Source organism: Acomys minous (genome assembly GCF_964271855.1).
Source record: "Acomys minous genome assembly, chromosome: 13".
Taxonomy (NCBI): domain Eukaryota; kingdom Metazoa; phylum Chordata; class Mammalia; order Rodentia; family Muridae; genus Acomys; species Acomys minous.
Window position 1 is genome coordinate 107,468,072 of NC_140495.1, and position 21,236 is coordinate 107,489,307.

The window sequence follows — 21,236 nt, forward strand, 5'->3', positions numbered from 1 at the left end:
CAAATGCTAGGATTAAAGGCGTGCGCCACCACGCCCAGCTCTTCCTTTTCTTTCTTTCTTTTTCTTTTTTTAAAGATGTATTTATTTATTATTATGTACACAATGCTCTGCTTGCATGTGTACCTGCAGGCCAGAAGAGGGCATCAGATCACATCAAAGATGGTTGTGAGCCACCATGTGGTTGCTGGGAATTGAACTCAGGACCTCTGGAAGAGCAGTCAGTGCTCTTAACTGCTGAGCCATTTCTCCAGCCCCCTTCTTTCTTTTTTTAAAAAAAGATTTATTTATTATGTTGTGCCTGCATGTACATCTGCAGGCCAGAAGGAATCAGATCTCATTATAGATGGTTGTGAACCACCAGGTGGTTGCTGGGAATTGAACTCAGGACCTCTGGAGAGTAGTCAGTGCTCTTAATCTCTGAGCCACCTCTCCAGCCCTCTTTCTTTCTTGATTTCTTTCCTTCTTCCTTCCTTTCTTTTTTTTTTTCTTTAGATTTATTATTTATATAGTATTCTGCCTGCATGTGTGCCTGCATACCCAGAAGAGGACACCAGATCTCATTATAGATGGCTATGAGCCACCATGTGGGTGCTGGGAATTGAACTCAGGACCTTTGGAAGAACAGCCAGCACTCTTAACCTCTGAGTCATCTCTCCAGCACCTCAAGAAACTCTCTTAAGTGGAGTCTAGGCAGTAATTGTGCAATAGAGACGTAATTCCAGTCCATCCTTTTTAGAGGAAAACACAGGCCAATAAACTCTCCTGAGATAGCTCACAGCGAAGTTCTTAAGAACAAAGCAGCACAGAGCTTGAGAGGTGATGCAGCCCTGGGTCAAGAGTGCTTACTGCAGCCGGGCAGTGGTGGCGCACGCCTTTAATCCCAGCACTTGGGAGGCAGAGGCAGAGGCAGAGGCAGGCAGATCTCTGTGAGTTCGAGGCCAGCCTGGTCTAAAAAGAGAGTCCAGGACAGCCAGGGCTCTGTTACACAGAGAAACCTTGTCTTGGGGGTAGATGGGGTGGGGGCAGGGGCTAAGAGTGCTTACTGTTCCCAGGACCACACTGGACAGCTCCCACGTGCCTGTAACCTCCGCTCTAGGGGATGTGATGTCCTCTTTTGGCCTTGGCCAGCACTTACACGTGTGGCAGACACACGGAAACACACAAAAATGAATAAAATGTAAAGAGTGAAGCAATGGCCAATTACCCAAAAGTCCTAATGGAGGCAGGTTGTTAGCGGTCAAGAGGGACAGTGTCCGTCCCACACATACCTTCTCTCTCTGCGGTGTGGAGAAGTGAAGCAGAGGGAGCAGCATGCTTCCCGCCCCTGCTGCTGCTGACCTTGGCTCTGGGCTAGAGTTTGCTCTATGCATGGGGATGGTGGAAGCTGGGCATGGACACACGCCTCAGCCTTTGGGAGGCTTGAGAGAGCAGGGTCAGGAGTTCTAGGCCACCCTCAGCTAGTTATTGGGCGTGAGGCCAGGCTGAGCTACAAAAGACCCTTGGCACTCTAAACCAAGGGAAGAAGTTTTCTGTTTTTGTTTTTGGATTTTTGGTTGTTGTTGTTGGTTTTTTGTTTTGTTTTGTTTTGTTTTGTTTTTGTTTTTTCAAGACAGGGTCTCTCTGTGTCAGCCTTGGCCTTCCTGTACTTGCTTTGTAGACCACGTTGGCCTCGAACTCAGAGAGATCCACCTGCCTCTGCCTTCCGAGTGCCCAGTGTGGGAGGAAGTTATTAAGCCTGCTCTTTAAGTACTGACCTGGTCAGATCAAGTAGGATATGGGAGTTCAGGCGGTAGACTCACCCGGGTCTCCTGAGCCTTTCCTTCAGCAGGAAGTCCAGGGTCATCCTTACCTCCTTTGAACACGATAAATAATCCACATAAAGGTTTTGTCTCGGTGCTGGCACAGGACCTGTGAGATCAGGAGCTCTGCTAGACACCAGCTGAGGAAACTGGTTAGTTACTCACTTTGCAGTCTCTTGCCCAGATGCTGATGTCACCTGGGAATGCTATTTGTCCTATACAAGGCTTGACCCCATTTCTTTCTGAAGATTTCTGTGTGTGTGTGTGTGTGTGTGTGTGTGTGTGTGTCTGTCTGTCTATCTGTCTGTCTGTGTATCTGTATGAATATAGGCTGCAAGAGTACAGTGCTTGCAGAGGACAGATGAGGGCGACAGATTTCTTGGTGCTGGAGCTGCAAGCAGTTGTGAATCACCTGAAGTGGGTGCTGGGAAGTACAGTGGGCACTCTTTGTCGTTGTTGTTTTTCCCGAGACAGGGTCTCTCTGTGTAGCCTTGGCTGTCCTGGACTCACTCTGTAGACCAGGCTGGCCTCGAACTCACAGTGATCCCACCTGCCTCTGCTTCCTGAGTGCTAGGATTAAAGGCGTGCGCCACCACCGCCCGGCTTACAGCAGGCACTCTTAGCCATTGAGCCATTTGTCTGGCTCCTGACCCCCTCCATACTGATAAGTACCAGCAGGGAAAACCCAGGAAAGAAAGACGCATCATTCTCGGTAATGTGAACTCATGAGACAAAAGCTCATGATGGAGGAGGAGACACTGTTTATTTACAGTCCATTCACTTTAGCCACAATTTCCCATACAAACATAAAACTGAAAAAATAAAACCACCACTTGGGAACACAAGTGTCTCTCTTTAGTCAATCTGTCTGAGGGAGGGTCACAAGTCCTATCCTCTGTGAAGGAGACTGCTGAGGCACACTGAGGGGTGGGTGGGGAACGCCTGAGAAACAGCTTGGCTGAGGGGCCTGACTCACAGGGGTGACCGCCACAGGCACGTGAGCCCTGCCTGGCCTAGGGAGGACGGTGGCTGCGGCCTCCATGCGCCCTTCCTCCACCACCAAACACCTCATGAGCTGTGGGGAGTGTGATGGTGATAGTAGCGGGGACCTCCAGTGCCGCCTTCTGGGAAGAGCCCCAATCGTGGGGACACACATGGGTCCCTTCTCTTGGCACTGACGTGTTAGCCAGCTCTGTCCTGACCACAGTGCTGACTTAACCGATGAAGACAAAAGCTGGGGCCACAAAACCTGAGGGAGGCCTTCTGCCCCTGCCGTCCTTCCTGGGAAGCAGCTGGGGGCGAGGAGAGGGGAAAAGGGAAGGACAGGGCAGGTGTTCCACAGAGGCCCGGGGAGGGTGGGAAGAAAGGCTGAGCTACTCTTGACAGGCAGCTGGCTGCTGGCTGCTGGCCACGCCCCCCAGATGACTGCCAGCCCCTTCCGCTGCTGGCCACGCCCTCCAGATGACTGCCCGCCCCTTCCCGTAAGCCCCCCACCCAGCAGCTTCGCCTTGTGCTAATGACCTAGATTGCCTTCACGTGTCAATGCACACTGTAAATATAACGTCATAGCTGCTACAAAGAGGACGCCGACTTGTACACCTTTACCCATACACATAATAACACAGTTTATACATAATATCCTGGAGTGGTTCACTCTGGAGAAAGGGTTCGAGGAGGTGGTTTTAAAAAAACAAAACAAAACCTTCTTTCTCTCTCCCTTGCCCTGGTCCCTCTCAAGGGGCCATCTGATGCTTGGTCCTTGGGGTCCTTCCCAGCTGGTTCTGATGGGTTAGTCTGGACACAAATTCAGATATCTGACACAATGCTGTTGGACTTACACACACACACACACAGTGGAGCATGCACCCTCACACTCACACAGTGGAACACACACACACACACACACACACATACACTCACAGTGGAGCACACACACAAACACAGTGGAACATGCACACTTACACACACACAGTCACACAGTGGCACACACACACACACACACACACACGCACACACACACAGTGGAACATGCACACTTACACACACACAGTCACACAGTGGAACACACACACACACATGCATACCAGAGGAAGACAGATAGTAGATAAGGAAAGGGAAAACGCACTTCCTAGCCCTTGAGTGTACTCCTCTCCTCAGGGTTATGAACACAGTGTCTCCTCCACCTGAGATTGAAGGGCTCCCTCACTCACTATGTCACTGGCTCAGCTGGGGCAGGAGGAGGACCGGAAATGAGGGGAAGAAAGCCGGGGCCAGGAGTCTGCTGGAAACAAAATACCTCTGACCTGTAACTAGATCAAACTGAGTCACAAAAACCAACAGCATCAGAGCCTAATACCCCATGCCTTGGGCATATTAGAATATTTGTGGTTTTTGTGTTTAAAAAAAGGAAAGTAAAAGAAAAACAATACCAGCTGGTCCCAAGGCAGAGCCAGCTGGTACCTGTAGGGACAACATAGGGCTGCCCCTGTTCTTCTTTTGTCCAGTGTCTTCTGGAGAAAAAAAACAACGGTCGCCTCCTCTGCCCCCTCCCAGAGCCCGGCCCATACACACGGCACAGAATACTGACAGTGGTCCCAGACACACATCCAGAGTCACAAAGTGGCGGATGCTGTGAAGTTAAGACCTGGGTGGCGGTGGTGGCAGCGGTGGCGGGGGGCGAGCTTTGTACAGCAGGAGTGGTTCCTGGCCGGGGCCCATGGCTTGCACAGTGGCCACAGTGATGAAATCGCCATCAGAGATGGGGGGGTCTGGGTCCCCAGGGAGACAGCACCTATCGTCGGTAGTGGTTGGGGGCGTCTGCAAACATGTACTTGAGTCTGTAGGCCTCGGCCAGCAGCAGCCCGATCTCCTCGTTGCCCCAGTGGATGGTAGGCAGGTTCTGCAGCAGCATGAGGAGGCCCTGCAAGGCAAGGAAGGCTTTCCCGTCTGCACCTGTGGTGGGAGGGCTCCCTCCTCCTGGACCACATGAGCCCTCAGGCCCAGGCGGCTGCCTCCTCAACACCATGCAGCCCCTGGCCCCTTGTTTAGTCCAGGAAGTCTGAAAACTCCACAGACTCTCTGACACATTAACACCTGCCGCTTCAAAATCCTGTGAGCGGAGAATGACCACAATAAAGCCAGTCGGAGAGCAAATGGTCACTGGCTCCCAAGTGCACATGACTGCTCCTGCGGTGTTCTTTTAGCCTTTTCCCTGAATCTGTTTCTCAGGGGCACTCTGTTGTTTTGGTTTGGTCTTTTCAGATTCCATCTATCTATCCATCCATTCATCCATCTATCTATCATCTATCTATGTATCTTGTTCAGAACTTGGATATTCATTCTTATTTTTCTAATTATAGAAAGAACAGTCCTGGGCTGGGGAGAGGTCAGCTGGTGAGGTGCTCCCCTCAAAAGCAGGAGCCCCGGGTTCGGTCCCAGCACTGGGGAAGCTGCTCCTGGTGGCCAGTGTGCTTCTGCTCTCAGCACTGAGGAGGAAGCCACAGGATGGCCTCTAGGGCTTGCAGGTCAACCTACCTAGCCCAGGTGATGAGCCCCGGATCTCAGGGAAAGAGTCTACTTCGAGAAACAAGGTGAGCTGGAGAGACGCTTAGAGGCACTTGCTATTCTAGGTTAGTTTCCCAGTACCCACGTGGGGGATTAAAACCATATAACTCCAGGTTCAGGGGACCCAGTGCCCTCTTCTGGCCTCTACTAGGTGGCCAGCTGGTCCCAGGGCAGAGCCAGCTGGTACCTGTAGGGTTAGGGTTAGTTAGGCACACACCTGGTGCACAAACAAACATGAAGGCAAAAATACTCATACACATAAAATAATAAAATGTAAAAATCAGAAGTTAAGCCAAATGTGGTAGCATATGCCTTTGCAGATCTCTGTGAGTTCCAGGCCAGCCTGGTCTACACAGCAAGTTCCATAGTGAGTTTTAGAATAGGTAAGGCTACATAAAGAGACCCTGTCTCAAAAACTTTCTCTTTTTATAGCTGGGTGTGGTGCTGCATGCCTTTAATCTTAGCACTTGAGAGGCAGAGACAGGAGGATCTTTGTGAGTTCAAGGCCAGCCTGGTCTACAAAGCGAGTCCAGTACAGCCAAGGCTACACAGAGAAACCCTGTCTCCCTGTCTCAAACAACAACAACAACAACCAACCAACAACGAGTGGCCAAGCACCATTTCTGGGATGGGAGCCACTTCTAACTTCTAACCCTAGCTTTAGTAGATGCTTTCTGAGTAAATTCTATCCCTGGTCATGGGCTGCCCCCCATCCGCTGCCTGTCACACAGAAAGAGGATTAGCTGGAAGGAGCTGCTCCGCCACCTGGTGGCAGAGATTGGAACTGCAACTTCTCCCATCCCTGCTCCCCATCCCACCTTAGCTCACTTAGCACAGCACTGCAAAAAGTACAGACCAGTCTTCAGATAAAGATGGAGAAACCAAAAAACCACAGCCAAGGGGCAGAGGTGCTGGTCACAAGTCAGGTGTGCTTAGCAGGGTGACAGAAGAGACACTGCCAGAGCGGGACTGAAGATTTCCACCAAGCAGCTCCTCAGAAGTAAGCAGGGTGCTAGTCAAGTGTAATAGCACAGCAGTGAGCGGGTCTGAGGGTCTGTGGGCGAGCACTGGAGGAAGCCGGCAGCTGCCTTTCAGAGAACTAGAGGGCCAAGGCTGCAGAGCAGGGCCTGGCTCGGGCACCTGCTGACACCCAAGCATCTTCAAGGAAGGAGAACAGGCCAGAAAAGGAGCTGTCAGCATAAATGAGCATTGGAAGAAAACAACCACACGGAAGGCCAAGGAAGGGAGCACTAGGGCCGGCGTGGTGGCGCATGCAGCCGGAGCTCTGTGAGTTCCAGGCCAGCCTGGTCTACAGAGTGAGCTTCAGGACAGGCTGCACAGAGAAACCCGTCTCAAAAAAATTTTTAAAGGGGCTGGAGAGATGGCTCAGTGGATAAGAGTGCCATCTGCTCTTCCAGGGGTCCTGAGTTCAATTCCCAGCAATCACATGGTGGCTCACAACCATCTATAATGTGATCTGATGCCCTCTTCTGGCATGTAGGGTACATGCAGATAGAGCATTATATACATAATAATAAATAAAATCTTTAAAAAAAAAAAAAAAAAAGGACCCTAGTCTGGTTCCCAAGAACCCACATGGTGGCTCACCATCTGCAATTCCAGCCCCATGGGCCCTGATACCCTCTTCTGGACACGAAAGTCACCAGGCACACACATGGTGTATATATACACGTGCCGGCAAGACACACATATAAAATAAAGCAACCAAACAAAACATTTAAAAATAATAAATGCTGCCAGGCATGGTGGTGCACACCTTTAATCCCAGCACTCAGGAGGCAGAGGCAGGTGGATCTCTGAGTTTGAGGCCAGCCTGGTCTACAAAAAGAATTCCAGGACAGCCAGGGCTAAACAAAGAAACCCCGTCTCGAGAGAGAAAAAAAGAAAAAGAAAAAGGAATTAATGGCAAAGGTGGCAAAACTGTATTTGAATCAATAAGACATCGCGTGTTGACTCACTGCCATCTCCCCATGGTCTCTGTGGGTGTCAGGTGGCCTCAGCTGTGCCACACGCCCTCTTAATCAGGTAAGCACTGTGCTTTGCCTCTCACTGTGTCCTGCTGATGTCTGCGTGGCTGGCTGGGGCTGTGCTGACTGCTCCTCTATGTGGCAGGTCCAGTGTGGGGGTGAGTTCAGGGCAAGACTCGCTGTCAGGAGGCCTAGTGTCAGTAGGGAAGTGGACATTTCAGCCCTTGGGGACTCAAGAGTGATCCCTCCTCTAAGAGTTCCCCTTGCTTGTACGTTCCTTCTAGAACCCGCACTGGCACAGATGCCTGTCCAGGCCTCTGACTGCCACCCCAGACACCTGTACTCCTAGGGCTCAGGCCTGGGAAGCCAGGCCCCACCTGCTACTGCATGTGCCAATTATGACATCTTAACTAAGCTGTCTCTCTACCCCCTCCCCCGCCCCACCCTGCCCAAGCCAACGGCTTCTAAATTCATACGTCTAGTTTGTGCTGTCTGCTAGAAACTAGGCCACTAACAAAAGTACATTTATTTGCCTAGTCATCTCCATTTGCTTTTTTGTTGTTTGTTTGTTTGTTTGTTTGTTTTTTGTTTTGTTTGTTTCTCGAGACAGGGTTTCTCTGTGTGGCTTTGGCTATCTGGACTTTGTAGAACAGGCTGGCCTTGAAGAGATCCACCTGCCTCTGCCTCCTTGAGTGCTGGGATTACCGGGTGTACCATCACACCTGGCCTGACATTTCAAATACAACATTCTCCACACCAAAGCCCTCATCGCCATAGACACATGACCCCTGCAGCCTCCATGCAGGAGTGATCCTAGACAGCCCCTCTGTCACAGTCTACAACCGGCCCATCAAAGAACCCCAGGCGCTACTTACAAAAGACCCCAAACACGGCAACTCACACCTCCACTATCGTCACCCTGGACCATGTGTCCCTTGGAGAATTGCGGCAGTGTCCTGGGTGGCTGTTGTGTCCACCTTCCCCATATGCAGAAGTTACACAAAAGGCAGCATAGCCGTTAAGACCATATGTGGTCCGTGCCCCAAAGTCATCCAGGAACAGCCAAGGCGCTCACAGCAATGCCAAGTCCTTCCTGATGTCTCCGCTTCGCTTGCCCTGCTCTTCCGTTGGCCACCTTGTTTGAGGCCTCATGTCATAGTCCCATAAACAGCCAGGCACGGGGCTGATTCAAAGCCTCTACGCTGGCGGCCCGCTCCTAGCCCTAGTAGCAATATGATGCGCTCCCTTACCCTCCTTAGGCCTTTGCTTAAATGCCGCCTTCTTGGTGAGCTGACCCTGACTGCTTGCTCTGAACTGCAGCTCGCCTCCCTCCTGCTGAGCCTTGCAGTGATGTGCACTTATGCCCCAGGAGCACTGCAAGCTCCCTACACGTTTGTTTACTATCCGCCTTCCCTCAGCACGTGTGCTACCAGAACAGCCCTGTCTGGTCCACTTCCTGAGATGCGCTGCTGTGCCTCCATGGTGACCCCCAGGGCATGCCTGTAATCAACACCTGTCAATGAATGAGTGAGGATCTCTCGGAGCTGCGCAGCCACTCTGCAGCCCTTTTGGCACAGAGATCACTGGGAAGACCATGGGCCCCAGTGACATCCTGCATTCTCTCCTGAGAACCTTCTCCCTTCCACTCCCAGCCAAGCCTCCATGGCAGCACCCTCTGTCCACTCAGCAGGCCAAGGGCTCGCTCCCTCTAGCCACTCACCTGAAAGTCTTCCTCATCCAAAATCTCCTTCCTCCACTTGATCAAGAAGGCTGCGCACACGTAGAGATGGAAGTGCGAGAACCCTTCAGGCTCAGACTGAGGAGGAAACAAGAGTCAGGCAGGCCCCTGAGCCGTAGCTGCGGGCCTCTCACTTCCAAGCCACCTGGAAGGTGGAAAACCCAGGCCAGCACCTGTTATGTGACACGGCAGCAAACAGGCTATAAAGATTGCTGAAGCCCACAGCAGACACAGTGACACTTGGCAGGGAGTCTGGTCCACCAGGGACAAGGGGAGCAGCAGGGTCCCCTCCACACCTGGTAAGTGTCCCACAGGGAGTTGGGCCAACCAGGGACAGCAGGAGCAGCAGGGTCCCCTCCACACCTGGCAGGGGTCCCACAGGTGGCAGGGAGTTGGGCCCACCAGGGACAGGGTCCCCTCCACACCTGGTAGGTGTCCCACAGGCGGATGGTGCAGCGTAGAGGAAGCTCCCGCATGAGCAGGTTGTTCATCCACCGGAAGGCAAACTGCAGGTATTCCACCTCGTACCTCCTGAAGTGACTGTGGACCTGCTCTGGAAGGGACACGCACTCAGCAGACAGCAGCAGGCCGCGGGGCCAGGAGCAGGCGCTGCTCCTCACCAGCCCCTCCCGCTGCGGGCGACCTTCAGCCCATTATCTCAGTGGCACTTGCTAGGCAGGGCAGGGCCTGTTCCCTGGAGGCCACATGACGGACACAGGTAACAGGCTCCTGGCGCTTGTCCTCTGTCTCCCCCTTCCACGTGGTGGTGTGTGAACCCCTCCCCAAAGACATGTCCGCTTGCTTTTCTCCAGTTTTAGTGAGGATAACTGCTCACATTTCAGGGCTTTGGGGAGGAAAAAACGAGAAGGCCTGAGCAGAGTCTGTAAAACAGTGCCTGCCTGACGGGTGGTAAGTACTTACCTTCAGAGAAGCTAATGACAACGGTCATTCAGGGGACTAGAATTTAAGGCAGAGGGGACTTGTGAACAGATTGTGAGGTTGTTGTTGCAGTTTAAGGTTTTTGTAATGAGAAAATATGTAAAAAAGAAGAATGCAGTGTATAGTGTGTGTATAGTGTGGGGGGGCGTGTGTGTGTGTGTGTGTGTGTGTGTGTGTGTGTGTGTGTGTGTGTGTGTGTTTGTACACTCCGTCTTATGGAGGTCAGAGGACAACTTGCAGTAGTCTGTTCTCTTTCTACCATGAGGATCCAGTTGTCAGTGAACCAGGTCCCTGGCCCAGTGTACACATTTTTTAAAAAACCCACTATGCACTCCAATTCCCACTCACAGAATGCTACTGTGAGTGGCACACAAAGGTGAGCCCTGAGATGCTAGGTCCTGGGAAGGCGGAGGGAGAAGACAAACCTAGGATGTTTCCATGGGAGAACCTGGGAAATGAGTGAGAAAGACACACTGTGCAGTGACAGGAGGGATGGAGCAGGAAGTGCGGCAGCAGAGAGGTGGCGGTGACATTTGTACAGCCACTGGCAGTCTTTAAGAAGCCACTGCAGGCCCACTGGCCTACAGGACCTCAGGTTACAGGCCCCCCCCCCACTAGCTAGGTCCACGCTGCAGTGAAGGTCAACCTCCCACCCACTGTGGGTGTCTTGGGCCACAGGGCTTCCTACAGCGCCTGCCTGGCCAGAGCCAGCCAGCCCCACTCCTGCAGGCACCTGCTTCTCCCAGCCATCTGCCTCACAGGGAGTTGTGCTGAGGTTCTCAGCGCATTCAGGTCCCAGCAGGGTGTAGGGGGGTCCCACTGGGGTGTCAGCCAGACTTGGGTCGCCTGTTACGTCAGCCCACAACCTGGATGCCAAAGGCAAGGGGAAGCCAGTGGTGGTTCTGGAAGGAGGGCACTGCCACAACACAGCTTAGAGAAGCCATCACATGACGACAGTTGGAAAGAGGAACAAGCGAGAGCATGTAAGTCCTGCTAGGAGGGGGGTGGAGAGAGCGGAGAGCTGGACCAGGGCTGCGGGCCAGGAAGGGGGTGGGAGTGACTAGGGAGTGCCTTGAGTGAAGACAGTGCTGCCAAGGCAGTGGTCCCTGCAAGGACAGGTTGGGAAGGCAGCCAGGGAGGCCAAGGGTCACAGGGTCACAGGGTCACAGGGTCATGGGGACACACTGGGCTACCGCTAGTCCTCTCAACCTACCATCGATCCGGCTTACAAGCTCTTCCAGTGCCTTGACTTTCTTCTGGATCCCTGGTTGTGCAAAGGTGTAATTATCCTGCAAAGGACACAGAGCCTGGGGGTGAGCAGTGTCCAATCAGCTGCCCGCCACACCTGGGACTCATGGAGAATCATTGCTGATTGTGTGTGCGTGCTGCGTGTGTGCGTGTGTGTGTATGCGTGCTGCGCGCGCATGTGTGTGTTGCACAGGTCAGGGAGAGCTCAGATATCCTTCCTCATAAACGGGCCATCTTGGTTTTTGAGAGAGGGTCTCACTGAGGCTGGAGCTCACAAATTAGGCTAGACGCCTCCCCCCTGTGCCAGGGATTGGACTCAGGTTTGCTTCATTAACTGAGCCATCTCCCCAGTCCCTGAAGCACATTTTCAAGGACACCAGAGGCTGGAGAGATGGCTCAGCAGTGCAGAGTGCATCTGTCTTCCAGAGGACCCACCATGTTCCTAGCACCCACATCCAGTGGCTCACAACCACCTGAGACTCCAGATCACAGGGATCCAACCCCACCACAAACACCTGCCCTGACGGGCACACGCCCCCCAACACACAAAGGATTAAAAGTAAAACAAACATATTTTAAAAGTTCACCAATGCCAACAGCTAGTGACAGCGTTTGGAAATAAAGGGACTCATAAGGCTGCAGCATGAGGTGGCAGGGTGGGGAGCCCTGCGCTGCGGTTGGCCCACAGGCTCTGGGCACACAGTGGAGAGCAGCTGCTCTGACGGCAGAGCTAGTGCTGCATGTGGCCTCAGACCCAGAGGGACACTAGACCAGTGACTAGTGACACTCGCAAAGAGGCAGTGAACACTGGCGGGACGGGGGTGGGGGGGTGGGGGTGGGGGCCGCCTGCCGCAGAAGGGCATAGGGAAGGAGCAGGCCTGAGGGAGCCCCGCCCCGCTCACCTGGATCCCATCCAGCAGCTTGCTCATGCACCAGAAGCTGTCGGCCTCGATGCTTCGCAGCATGTCCTGAGACAGGTTGGTCACGTCGAAGTTCTCCACGTCCTCTTCTGTAAAACAAAGGGTGAAGGAAGTCCAGAGGCCTTGTCTAAAAGCGGAGAAAGACAGAGTCTACAGTCCCCATGGAGAGAGCCAGAGAGAAGCGGGCCTCTTGACGTGGAGGGATGTCGCTGTAACACTGACTGTGACGCTTCTCACGCTGCCTGTGCCACTTCTCATGCCAGCCTTGCTCTCCCTTGGCATTTATCATTTAGACTTTAAAAAAAAAAATGACTGCTCAACCAGGCGCACGCCTTTAATCCCAGCACTGAGGAGGCAGAGGCAGGCGGATGGATCGCTGTGAGTTCGAGGCCAGGCTGGTCTACAAAGTGAGTCCAGGGCAGCCAGGGCTACACAGAGAAACCCTGCCTCGAAAAACAAAAAAACAATAAAACAAAATGTGTTCAGTGCACACAGCCCCTTGTGCTGGGACACAGTCAGCCAACAAAACCCACTCAGAGTCCTAACCCTTGCACTCAGGGGAATGACTACAGAACCCTTTATCCACAGCGTCACAGCACGATCCCTGGACTCCCATTCTTCTCGAAGAACGGCTTTCTTTCTTTTAAAGATTTATTTATTTATTTATATATGATGTATACAGTGCTCTGCTTACATGTACACCTTCAGGCTAGAAGAAGACATCAGATCACATTATAGATGGTTGTGAGCCACCATGTGGTTGCTGGGAATTGAACTTAGGATCTTTGGGAGAGCAGACAGTGCTCTTAACCACTGAGTCATTTCTCCAGCTCAAAGAATGGTATTTTTTAAGTTATATTTGTGTGTGTGTGTGTGTGTGTGTGTGTGTGTGTGTGTGTGTGTGTGTGTGTATGCGCGCACACGCGCGCAATGCCACAGCATGTGTGTGGAGGTCAGAGGACAACTTGTGGAAGCCAGTTCGCTCCTAACATGTAGCTCCAGGGGACTGAACTCAGACCCTCAGACTTGCCAGCAGGCACCTTTAGCCACTGAGCCATTTCACCTGGCCAAGAACCACTTTTGTAGCTTTTATGAACATCAGGGACTATTTAGAGATGGACAGCGTCAGGGAGACAGGGGTGGAGCTGTTGGAGACAATGGGGTATTTTGTCAGGAAAGCTAGGATAGACCGCCAGAGCTAACATGTCAAGTGATAAAGTCGTGCCTCGCACACAGGAGGCACGCAGAGTACTTGAGATGACGCTTCTCAGGATGGTGAGCTACGTTACAGTGATGCAGAAGGCGTGACAAAGCTTTAAGGGACACGAACAAGGCATGGGGAAGCGACACTGCTCACGGCAGACTCTCAACTGCTGCGCACACTGTGTTCGCGTGTGCTGACACAAACACCTCCCCAGCTTCCTGTGCCTTTAATAGAGAAGACAGGATCTGATTTCCTTTAAGTTTTTCTGGATTTCTAAAGATTGCCACAATAAGCATAATTTCTATAGTAGGCTAAAACTGTTTTTGAGGGAGAGCCACATTGACTGCAGTTCCTTTTTATCACCAAAAATGAATAAAGAATTTGTAAAAACAATGTTAACCTTGCAAAAACAAAGAATTCAGACAACACATAAAGATTCAATTGGGAGCCGGGCGGCGGTGGTGCACGCCTTTAATCCCAGTGCTTAGAAGGCAGAGGCAGGCAGATCGCTGTGAGTTCGAGGCCAGCATGGTCTATAGAGCAAGTTCCAGGACAACCAAGGCTATATAGAGAAACCCTGTCTCAAAAAACAACAACAACAAAAAGATCCAATTGGGCAGTGTGGTGGCGGCGCACTCCTTTAATCCTAGCACTTGGGAGGCAGAGGCAGGTGGATCGCTGTGAGTTCGAGGCCAGCCTGGTCTACAAAGTTAGCCCAGGACAGCTAAGGCTATACAGAGAAACACTGCCTTGAAAAGCAAAAAACAACAACAACAACAACAAAATCCAATTGGGAGATCACATAACAACAACAACAACAAAAAGTCTTCCAAGAACTATCACTTCTCTAACATAAGAATTCCTGTGTGGTGGTTTTGGGGTGGCCGTGTGTGTCATTTAGACTAAGTTGGGCCCTCAGACTCCACTCAGAGCTCTCTTTCTGTGTTACACTTCCGGCTCTTCCCAGGTGCTCTGCAGACCTCCCGCTTGTTTCTGCACAGGGGCTTCCACCACTCTCCACTCCCCTGGGGCGTGTACCCAGCTTGCCTCCAAAGCTCACACTGTCCTGCCAAACGGAACCGCACCAGGGCCCGGGCCTGTGGCAGGACTCTTTCCTCACCAGTAGGCACATGGTTCTGGTAACCCAGCCCGCATGAGACAGCAGGCTCAGACAAGACAGCCCCAACTCAGCACACAGTTCCCAAAGGAAAACGCAGGGCTCCAAGATTTATTTTTGATTTGTTAACTTTTACTTATTTAAATTTTTATTTAGAATTTATCTTATATGTGTGAGTGTTTTGCCTACATGCATATATGTGCATCGTGTGCATGCCTGGTGCCCACCATGGCCAAAACATGGTCCAGAACCGTTTAGAACTAGAGCTATGGAAGACCGTGAGTCACCGGGCGGGGGCTGGGAATTAAACCTGGGTCCTCTGCAAGACCAACAATGCAAAGCAAAAATGCTCCAAAGGGCTGAGCCATTCTCTAGCCTTAATTTACCTTTATTTTACGGGCATTTCGCCTTCATGTTTATCTGCGCATCACATAGCTTCCCTGGGACTGTGGCTACACAGTTTTGAGCCACCACGTGGGGCTGAGAATTGACCCAGGGTGAAGCAGCCGGTGTGTGCAACTGCTATGCCATTTCTCTGAGCCCACCCCTCCCCCCTTCTTTTTAAGACAGGGTTTCTCTGTGTACCCTTGGCTGCCCTAGACTCGCTCTGTAGGCCTGGCTGGCCTCGAACCCACAGTGATGCCCCTGCCTCTGCCTCACTGAGTGCTGGGATTAAAGGTGTGCGCCACCATGCCCGGCTTCTCTGAGCCACTTTTATTTTCATCTGGGTGAGCGCATGTTGGGGACATGGATGTGGCAGGCAGAGAACAACCTTCAGGAGTCTGTTTCCCCTTCCACCCTGCTGAGGCGGGCTCTCTCATTCCTGCCTTCCCCTCCCACAGAAGGCCTGCTGGGACCACAGGTGCACAGGGCAGCGCTCAGCCTTTCATGTGGGTTCTGGGCATCAGCGCTCAGACTTTTAAGGCTGGACAGAGCAGCACTGGTGAAGGGCCCACTGGCTGTCCCCAGGCCGCGGAGTCCTGGCTGTGCCTCTCACTGGCTGTCTCTCTCAATCATCACCACCACCTCTGCCCCTCAGTTCATCTATCAACAAGCACGACCACCAGGACGGTGTCAGGGACACTGGACGGGTGGCTAAATATGACAAGTGCTAGCACCAGTGCAGGCGCGGAACACGCACCATGTACCGTGGGCTGGGACTCTTATTACCATCATTACGTAAGGGGCAAATACACCCCTACCTTGTTTAAGCCAAGGACATTTGTATTTGAAGCCACCTCAAATCCAGGGGGTAAACCTACAGTACCACAGTGTGTGTGTGTGTGTGTGTAAGGGGGGGGGGGAGAGAGAGAGAAGGAGAGGGAGAGAGAGAGAGAGCGAGCTCGCCCATGTGGAGGTCAGAGGACAACCTGTGAGAGCTGGTTTGCACTCCTTCTACCACGTGGGTCCCAGGGATTGAACTCAGGTCCTAAGGCTTGGTGGCAAGCTCCTTCACCTAAGGAGCCAGGTCACCAGCCCTAATTTCCAGGTTTCTGGCCCCATCTTTTGGTTATAAAAAGTCGGAAAAATCACATTTAACTATGAGGAGTCTCGAGTTGCCAATGTGCTACACTGGGTAACTGTACCATCTCCAAACCCTCAGCTGTACAAGCAGCAAAGGGACTACAGATAAAGTGAGCGCTACTGAGGGGGCTGTGGTCAGCCATGTTCCCTTGACATTCACTGAGGGTGGATAGCAAACTGCGCTTCCTGGGGGTGAAGGGTGCATTGCTCCTTCTCTGCCTGCTGGGAAAATGGAGTCCACACACTCAACCACTGAGCTAAAAGCAGAAAAGCAGGGGACAGGGAGGACAGAGCTCTGGAGGGCTGCATTCAGCATAAACAATCTGTTCAGAAGGATCATTAACTGTCCACTTGAGGAAACTCCACACATAATTGAAGCTCAACAGGAAAGAGCGCCAGCCTCTCAGTCCCAGGCGAGTGCCTCGCCTTTGGTTGTCACGACGAGTGGGTGGCAGCTGGGACTGACCACAGGGAGCAAGTTTAAGGAGTTTATGGCTACTTTAAAAGGCAATGCATCCAAAAGGGAGAGACCAAAAAGCTCTTTATGAAAACAAAATTGCCCACTCTGGGCTTGGTGAGAACACGGCCACTGATTAGCTGATAAAATGCTCTGGAGCAGTGGCTCAGTCAACAGCTGGTTTTGCTCAAGAGTCCTAGGCCCCAGAGCAATCAGTGGCAGCTCTGAGGAGAGCAGAGCTGGCTTTGCTCACCACTCCAGGCACTTCCCAGGAGCCCTGTGGGGTCCCAGGGTCCCAGCTTCTATGATTCAGTCAGACATAATTCCCAGAGCCTCTCATGGTCATTTTCTACCCCTCACACCTCAAATTAGACTCATAAGAATCAACTGCAGGGGGCTGGAGAGATGGCTCAGCGGTTAGGAGTACTCACTGACTGCTCTTCCAGAGGTCCTGAGTTCAATTCCCAGCAACCACATGGTGGCTCACGGCCATCTATACTGGGATCTAATGCCCTCTTCTGGCAGCAGGTGTACATGAAAGCAGAACACTGTATACATAATAAACAAATAAATCTTAAAAAAAAAAAATCTCTTGCACAAACTGAGCATGGTAGTGCACACCTTTAATCCCAGCACTTAGGAGGCAAAGGAAGGTGGATCTCTGTGAGTTCAAGGCCAGCTTGGTCTACACTTCAAGTTCTAGAACAGCCGGGGCTATATAGTGACACTCTATCTTAAACAGAAGAAGAAGGAGGAGGAGGAGGAGGAGAAAAGAAGAAGAGGAGGAGGAAGAAGAGGAGGAGGGGGAAGAGGAGGAGGAGGAGGAGGAGGAGGAGGAGGAGGAGGAGGAAGAGGAGGAGAAAAGAATCCCTCGCATACATTTTCTGATTACAGAAGCACACTGGGGCCGTGGACACGTGCAGAGGGGAAAGCAGCTGCCTGCAAGTGTGAGGGCCTGAGCTTGACTCCAGCGGCCGTATAAAAGTCAGCCCCTCAATAGTGGCCAGGCCGGACTGTGAGAACGCAAATCTTCAGTACATACAGAAAAGGTGCAGGGACCATATGGCTAAAGCCAGGAAGCCAGAGCCCAACAGGGAGACAGGCTCTGTGAAAGGCAGGAGAGGAAAGCCGGTCTCAGGCTCTCCTGGAGAAGAGACCCGCAGGGAAGGACTCTGTTCCACAAGGCCCATGGTTCTGCTTGTCACAGAAAATGTCATTTTGGATGTGCAGAGAAGCTGCTGGCCACAGAGGCCCCATCACACTCGCCTGTCAATTGGGGCGCTGACTCTTGGCTCAGAATGACACATAAGGTCTGGCTACACAGTATGGGATGGCTTAGGCAGATGGGTATAACAATACCCTGGCTACAATTAATTTAAAAACCAATGCTTGGTGCCAGGTGTGGTGGTGCACTCCTTTAGTCCCAGCACTTGGGAGGCAGAGGCAGGCAGATCTCTGTGAGTTCGAGGCCAGCCTGGTCTATAAAGTGAGTCCAGGAGCCAAGGACTGTTACACAGAGAAATCCGGTCTCGAAAAACCTAAAACAAAGCAAAGCAAAGCAAAGCAAAACAAAACAATGCTTGGGTTAGAAAGATGGCTCAGCGGTTGAGAGCACTTAATGCTCTTGCTGAAAATCTGAGCTGGGTTCCCAGCACCCACACGGGGTGGCTTACAACTGCCTGCAGCTCCAGCTGTATGAGATCAAATGCCACTTTCTGGCCTGCGCGGGCACCTACACGCGCACACACCAATATTGGTATACTAGACAGATGACTCAAGGCTAAGGGTGCATGCTGTTCTTGCAGAGGACATGAGTTTGGTTGCCAGCTCACAACTCCTGTAACTCCAGCTGTAGGGGGCGGAGCCCTCTAGGATCCACACGTACCTGCATTCATGTGCACACACACATACACACACACATACATACACACACACACACACATACACACACATACATACATACATACACACACACACACACATACACACACACACTAATAATAATTAGTAGTAGTAGTAGTAAACCTAAACAAAATTGCCAACGCCCCTCTGGGTTTTCTCTACTATTCTGAGGTTCTATCACCACTATTTAGCAAAGAGCAGCCTTGGTCTACTAGGTCAGCCTTGGGCATTGGACGGAGGACCCTTGGTCATGTGAGCCCAAACAACACGGGATTCAAGGTAAGTGGGCAGAGGAAGAGCCCACTTCTAAGGCTTTCTTTCTTTTCTTTCTTTCTTGGCTTGGGTTTTCAAGGTTTCTCTGTGTAGCCCTAGCTGTCCTGGAACTTGCTGTGTAGACCAGGCTGGCCTTGAAGCTCCAGCTGCCTCTGCCTCTCCAGTGAAAGGCATGTGCCATCACTATCTGGCCTTCCAAAGGTCACTTACCACAGAGATGGTGGCAATCACTGCTTGGAGAGAAGGCCACACCTGCCAGTGGAGCACTCATGCCCTAGTGACAGGAAACCCAGCAGAGGACTCTCCAGGGAGCACTCACTACAGGACAGCTTGCAGCTCAGCACTCTAGCCTTCTTACCACACAGCGGGCAATGGGACGACCTCACACTCTGCCTGCCTGTCACACCTGAGGCTGCTTCTGGGGGTCCCAAGAGGGACACTTGTCAGAAGACTCGGGGTCAGCCCTACTCCGCATTCCCTTCACTGACTACAGGGAACTTCACCGTGTGACTCAACTGAGATAAAGTTTGCAGTGGGCAGATGGATGCGGGTATTAGAAGGCAGTGAGGAGCAGCACCTTGAGGCTCCGGGAGCTCTGCCTTGCTTCCACAGTGTTTGGACTGAACAGACCTGGGGACTCCTTTCTCAGCTTCCTGACAGGCACAGCCTCCAGGACCACCTGCTCCTAGAACCAGCCAGCGCTGTCTCTTTGGTATTTTTGCCGGTCAGCCATGGCTTCCCAGATTCAATAGAATTATTCTATTGAGGTGGAAGCTGCCAAAGCTGTGGAGAACCACCTGGCCAACTTGCATCTGTAGCTCTCCTGCACACTTCTCTGGGCTAGTTTACCAGGACAATATGGCTCAGGACGGTATGGGACACACTTCTTCCAAATACTGGCTGAGGAGGAGCCTGAGGGGCCAAGCACCTCACGCTGCCATCATGGGGGCTGAGCATTCCTCCCAGAGCTCTTCCAGGATGCGCAGAAGCCATCTCAAGAGGAGTGTGGCAAAGCCCAGGCGCTGCCTTGACACTGGCGAAGACCTGAGCCAGGCCCTCTCAGATCCTCCTTCACTGTGTTCTGCCCAAACAAACAAACCCTCATCTCTTCTTAGAAAACCACTTCCTGGATGAGGAGGGGAAGCTCATCAAGATGAGCGACCACATGACCAACCTCCACAGGCTGCCCAGGCCACAGCCAGCAAATGCAGACTGGCGTACCCCAGCCACCTCTAGGGGATTGTTCCCCTCTGGCTACTGACTCTCAAGCTCGGCTAGCAGGTCTCCTGGCCTTCCGAGGAGCCCCTCCTCTGTTCTGCACCGGCCAGCGTCGGGACCTTCACCTGAACTTTGCAGGCCACCAGGCTCCCAACTCTTGGACCAAGTAAAAATAAAGCTTTTTAAAACAGCAAAAACCAAACAAACAAAAGGAAGTCAGTGAGCACCAGCCCCCTGCGGAGCAGAGAAAGGGGTTGGAGTGGGGACTTGAAGGGAGTGCTCTGGAGGCTGCAGAAGCTCCGAGTCTTCCTGTGCTGCTGTGATTTATGTGAGACAGGTGGATGTGTCCACGTTGTATGAGAGCTCAACACAAAGTTCACATTTCAAGAAGCAAACCAAAGGGCCAGCAAGATGGCTCGGCTGTAAAGGCATCTGCTGTGTGTGTAGGCCTGGAGCTGGGCTTGGTCCCCAGAACCCTTGTAAAGGGTTGGAAAGAACCACTTTATTTGACCTGTGTGTGTATGTACGTACGTACGTACGTATGTATGTATATATGTATGTATGTCTCTCTCTCTCTCTCTCACACACACACACACACACACACACACACACACACACGTGCATACACTATAATAAATAAAATGAAAGAAGACTTTAAAAGATAAAGCCAAGGGCCGGGTGATGGTGGCACACGCCTTTAATCCCAGCACTCGGGAGGCAGAGGCAGTCGATCGCTGTGAGTTCGAGGCCAGCCTGGTCTACAAAACGAGTCCAGGACAGTCGAGGCTATACAGAGAAACAAAACAAAAGATACACCCAAGGGATGGCCTCTGAGGCTGTAATGAACAAGCCTATCTTTGCTGTGGCTGTTCCTCCAGTTTCATCTGTCATCTCACAGCATAGGCAGAGTCAGAGAGGAGATGGAGGTGAGGGTCCCTCAGAACTGACCATGTGAGAGGCAGTGTCACTCACGCTGGTAGGGTGGAAGGGGTGGTGGTGTGAGCAGCATAGCAGTCCTCTTCAGGACTTTGCTCAGCATCTCCTCTTTTTTTAAAGACAGGGCTTCTCTGTATAGCCTTGGCTGTCCTAGACTAACTTTGTAGACCAGGCTGGTCTCGAACTCACGGTGATCCGCCTGCCTTTGCCTCTGCCTCCCGAGTGCTGGGATTAAAGGCATGCGCCACCACTGCCTGGCCACTGCTCTGTTTAAAACCTGCTTCTCACCAGGCTTGGCGGTGCGCACCTTTAGTCCAAGCATTTGGCAGGCAGAGGCAAGTGGACCTTTGAGTTCTGGGCCAGCCTTGTCTACAGAGTGAGTTCCAGGACAGCCAAAGATACGAGGTGC

General features: G+C 52.1%; 1 protein-coding gene across 1 annotated transcript in view; it reads right to left on the minus strand.

Moving 5' to 3' along the window:
* Positions 1–2,505: 2,505 nt before the first annotated feature.
* TBC1D22B (TBC1 domain family member 22B) overlaps positions 2,506–21,236 on the minus strand; it is a 60,631-nt gene continuing 41,900 nt past the window's right edge. Inside the window, exons 9-13 of the mRNA XM_084754154.1 lie at positions 12,179–12,285; positions 11,242–11,317; positions 9,515–9,642; positions 9,072–9,167; positions 2,506–4,719 (exon numbers count right to left, since the gene is read on the minus strand). Of these exons, the coding sequence (XP_084610280.1) occupies positions 4,591–4,719; positions 9,072–9,167; positions 9,515–9,642; positions 11,242–11,317; positions 12,179–12,285 (536 nt within the window). The 3' untranslated portion in view covers positions 2,506–4,590. The remainder of the gene's footprint in view (positions 4,720–9,071; positions 9,168–9,514; positions 9,643–11,241; positions 11,318–12,178; positions 12,286–21,236) is intronic.